General features: G+C 44.5%; 1 protein-coding gene across 1 annotated transcript in view; it reads right to left on the minus strand.

Moving 5' to 3' along the window:
* Positions 1-3,112: 3,112 nt before the first annotated feature.
* LOC110336852 (T-cell-interacting, activating receptor on myeloid cells protein 1-like) overlaps positions 3,113-4,403 on the minus strand; it is a 14,029-nt gene continuing 12,738 nt past the window's right edge. Inside the window, exon 7 of the mRNA XM_021219595.1 lies at positions 3,113-3,233. Within this exon, the coding sequence (XP_021075254.1) occupies positions 3,113-3,233 (121 nt within the window). The remainder of the gene's footprint in view (positions 3,234-4,403) is intronic.

The raw sequence follows: 4,403 nt of genomic DNA on the forward strand, positions 1-4,403 counted from the left end.
AACTCAAGGGAGGACATTTTTATTTGTGTTCACAGTTTCAATCCATCATGGCACAATGGAGGTCATAGTAGTGGGAACAGATGCTGGAGGCTTTTCACATCAAGCAGGAAGCTTGGGATGGGACAAGAAGCAGGGCATCTTAAGTTTCATTCTCCATAAGGCTGTGACAGAACACCCTGACAAAGACCAGCCTTTGTAGTGGGCTGGTAAGATGACTCAGTGGTTAAGAGCACTGGCTGCTCTGTTAAAAGCTCTGAGTTCAATTTCTAGCCACCACAGTATGGCTCACAGCCATCTATAATGGGATCTAATGCTCTCTTCTGTTTGATTCCTCTTCAGTCATCCATGCATACGGGTGTCATGTGTTGTGTGTGTGTGTGTGTGTCCAGGTATGTCCACGCCTCTGTTCTGTGTGAAGAGTAAGGGTGAGGCAGTCTGTCGCTGGATGATTCCCAAAAAGTTGCATCAAGGTTGAACATAAATTCACAGAGATAATTTGGTCCAAAGATTCATTTTTCTCCTGGGGTACTGTGGGCCAGAAGGACAGAACTAAATTGAGAGGCAGACAATTTCTAAATTGGAGGGATTCTCATTCATCGCCACTTCCCATGCTTCCTATATGGAGATGTTTGAAAGACATAGTCTTTCCTAAATGCTTCATTTTTGGTTGAGACTCCATCTTTGAGAACCTAACCTAAGGTTGAACTCAAGTAAACTGACAGGCCAGTACCTAGCACCAGTTTTCAGGCTACCTACTAACAAAACCTGCATCTAGCACCAGGTTCCAGGCTATTCCCCAACAAATCTGCACCACCAGGTGACAAGCCTGCCCCTGACACTTCACTTCCTAACAACCAGCAATCAGGGGGAAAGCAGAAGCTAAGTTTAGGGTTTGGCCCCCAGCACCAACCAATTATGCTAAAGGCCATAATGCCCCCCCCCCACCCCCAATCAGATATGTACCAGGCTCTTGCCTCTATAAATGCTTGCCTGAAACTAGGCTTGGGGCTCTACCTTCCTGCTATGTCAGGGTTGGCAGGCAGCCCAAGCTTGGGCTTGAATAAAGAGACCTTAATGTGATTCCATCAGAATCAGCTCCTTTGTGGTCTTTTGGGGTTCACAAATATGTTTCATGGCACAACACAACCTCTCCTCTAGCCCACCAACTAGCAGAGGTAGCAGAAGAGAAAAGTCATTAGGATATGGGGAAAGTGGACCTGTTCAGCAATAGTTCTTTGGGGACAAGCTCAGTTGTCTTTCTCAACAGTTCAGTCCTGTAGCAAACACCAAATACGACTCAGCAGCTGCAGACCAATCCTCTAGGTAGTCAGACACCAGGAACGAACCAGCAGCTGTCATTCAATCCTGAAGAAACTGCCAGACTTGCCAACAAGCTGCGGGAACCTTATGAGCAGTTCTTGGACAAGTTTCTCTCAATGGCAGCATTACCACAAGTTGAGTTCATCAACACTATGTAAGGCGAATCAATACATGTGTGTCCTCAGTGAAGAATAGCAAGGTGGAGCAAACCAAACCAAGGCTCAATGCATCTCTCCCGCTCTCTGTGGGGTCATATTTATATTCCTTCATCAAGTGTCCTTCCACATGTTGGCTATATTCAAGCATCCTTTCTTCTGTGTCTGCTTCAGGAAAGCAGTCTTTCACGTGTTTGCTTTAGCAAGACAACCTCTCACCTGTGTGCCCCAGAAAAACATCATTTGACATAGCTTTCCAAAGAAACTAGAAGTTTCCCAGAAAAAATCATTTGACATAGCTTTCCAAAGAAACTAGAAGTTTCCACTTCACAGGACCCAGAGTAACCGGGAGTTGTTGTCACTATATGGGTGCTGGGAACCAAATGCTAGTCTTCTGTAAAAGCAGCATGTGTTCTTAGTCACTGAACCATCTTTCTAGCTCCTGTTTATTATCACTACCCTATAGTGAAAAGAATCTGTGTGCCTGTGTGGAGATACCTGTGACACTACTGGGTGGGAACTGTTTTTTTCTATGAACCCATATTGATTTAGGATACAGCATATACCCTATAAGTAACAAGGCTAAATTGGACAATGAAAAACTGCCATAAAATGGGGCTGAAGAGATGGCTCAGCAGTTAAGAGCACCAACTGCTCTTCCGAAGGTCCTGAGTTCAAATCCCAGCAACCACATGGTGGCTCACAACCACCTGTTGTAACAAGATCTGATGCTCTCTTCTGGAGTGTCTGAAGACAGCTACAGTGTACTTACATATAAAAATTAAATAAATCCTTTAAAAAATGCCATGAGCCGGGCCCTGTGGTGCAGGCCTCTAATCCCAGCACTCGGGAGGCAGAGGCAGGCGGATTTCTGAGTTCGAGGCCAGCCTGGTCTACCAAGTGAGTTCCAGGACAGCCAGGACTATACAGAGAAACCCTGTCTCGAAAAACAACAACAACAACAAAAAGCCATAAAAGTAGCTCTGTATTGGGAAGTAGGTTTGGTAGCTGTTCTGTGTCAACCATTTCATGACTGATGAAATTTCTTATTCAGTACATAATAGATTACTTAATTATTTTTTCCTAGGGTGATTGAAGTATAATTGACACATAAAAATTCAATATGTTGGGGTTGAGAGATCATTCAGTTGTTAAAAGTTTCTGGATACTCTTGTAGAGGACCCTGGTTCAATTCCCAGAACCCACATGATGGTGCACAGTCACCTGTGAATCCAATACCCTCTTGTGCCCTGTAAAGCACCAGGCATGCTCATTGGTACAGACATACATTGGTACACAGACATACATTCAAGAAAAACACACATAAACATTGATTTTTTTAAAATTAAATGTGTCAAGAGCCTATTTTGTTCATAGTAAATACATTCAATTTGTATCTGTCAATTACACATCTCTCAACTGGAGAAGAAGACAGTCACAACTACACAACAGCCCGTTTAAAAGAGGAGTGGTAGCTGGGCCTGGTGCTGCATGCCTTTCATCCCACCACTTTGGAGGCAGAGGCAGGCAGATCTTTGTGAGTTCAAGGCTACAAAGCAAGTCTAGGATAGCCAGGGCTGGTTACACTAAGAAACTCTGTCTCAAGAAAACAAAAACAAACAAGCAAAAAGGAGTGTTCAGTTATTTTGCCAGGGTTTATTTGGAGAGAGCCGCTCACTGTGCCAGGCTTCAAGCAGTAAGCCTCCCACTATTAGCACGATTACAGCAGCCACAGCGACCCGGATGAGATTACCCGGCCTTCTGTCATTGCATCAGGGTCTCTGGAAGGGAGAAGGTGATCATCACTGGCGCAGAGGGCATCTCAGAGAGACGGACCAAATCTAACTCCCACATGCCTGGCTTGTACCCTGGTCTGTGCTCTCTAAGGATTTAACTGTGAGCTGAAACGGGAATTCCTTTCCTTTCCTTTGTGTTCAACTCTGCCTCAGCCTTTTCCCCTTTGTTTGGCTTTACCTCATTTCTGCCTCTGCTCTCTTCCATTTTTCCATCTCCCTTGATGAATTAGGAGGTAATCTTAGGCACAACACATAGATCAAAGGAGAAAGATCTACACCTCGATCTACGGAACACAGAAATCAGTGGCAGGTCAGCATGCGTCCTCAGACCACAACATGCTGTGCTGGAGTGAGCTTCAGAGAATTTGCAAGTCGGGTTCATTGTGTATCTCCCCTTCATTCAAGAGGAGTTGTTGGATTATGGTAAGGGACAAGGGAAATGGCTAAGTGTGTAAAGTACCTGAACCCCAGAACCCACATAAAGCTGAATACGGTAGTGTGCATCTAAAACCCATATGCACTTCAGTGAGATAGGAGATTCTGAAGAAGCTTGTGGGCCAGATAGCCTGATATCTGCATCCATGAACTGCAAGAGTCCCTTGTCTCATACAAGACAAAAGGTAATGACTACTATTAGCCAATGTTGTCTTCTGACTGCCACACATAAACCTTGGCATATGAGTGCCTGCACTTATACATCTGAACACACACATACCCCAAAAGCAGAAGGAGGAGAAGAGGAGGGAAAGGGGAAGAGAAAGGAAGGGAGGAGGAAGAGGTGTTGATATAATGCTTGGCATTGATCTGTCCTTAAAGGAGCCTGCTCATGAATCACCTCATCTCAAAGATGCATTCATAATTAAATATATCAACAGCAAGGTTACCTGTGGGCAAGACCCACAGGGCAAGTCAGGTAACATCACTACCACATAGGAAAGTCATTCTTCACCACCCATTATTGACTGCACAGACCTTCTTTTTTGTTTTTGTTGTTTTGTTTTTTTTGTTGTTGTTTTTGTTTTTGTTTTTTTTTTGAGACAGGGTTTCTCTGTGTAGCTCTGGCTGTCCTGGAACTCACTTTGTAGACCAGGCTGGCCTCAAACTCAGAAATCTGCCTGCCTCTGCCTCCCAA

This window comes from Mus pahari, chromosome 19 (assembly GCF_900095145.1).
Source record: "Mus pahari chromosome 19, PAHARI_EIJ_v1.1, whole genome shotgun sequence".
Taxonomy (NCBI): Eukaryota; Metazoa; Chordata; class Mammalia; order Rodentia; family Muridae; genus Mus; species Mus pahari.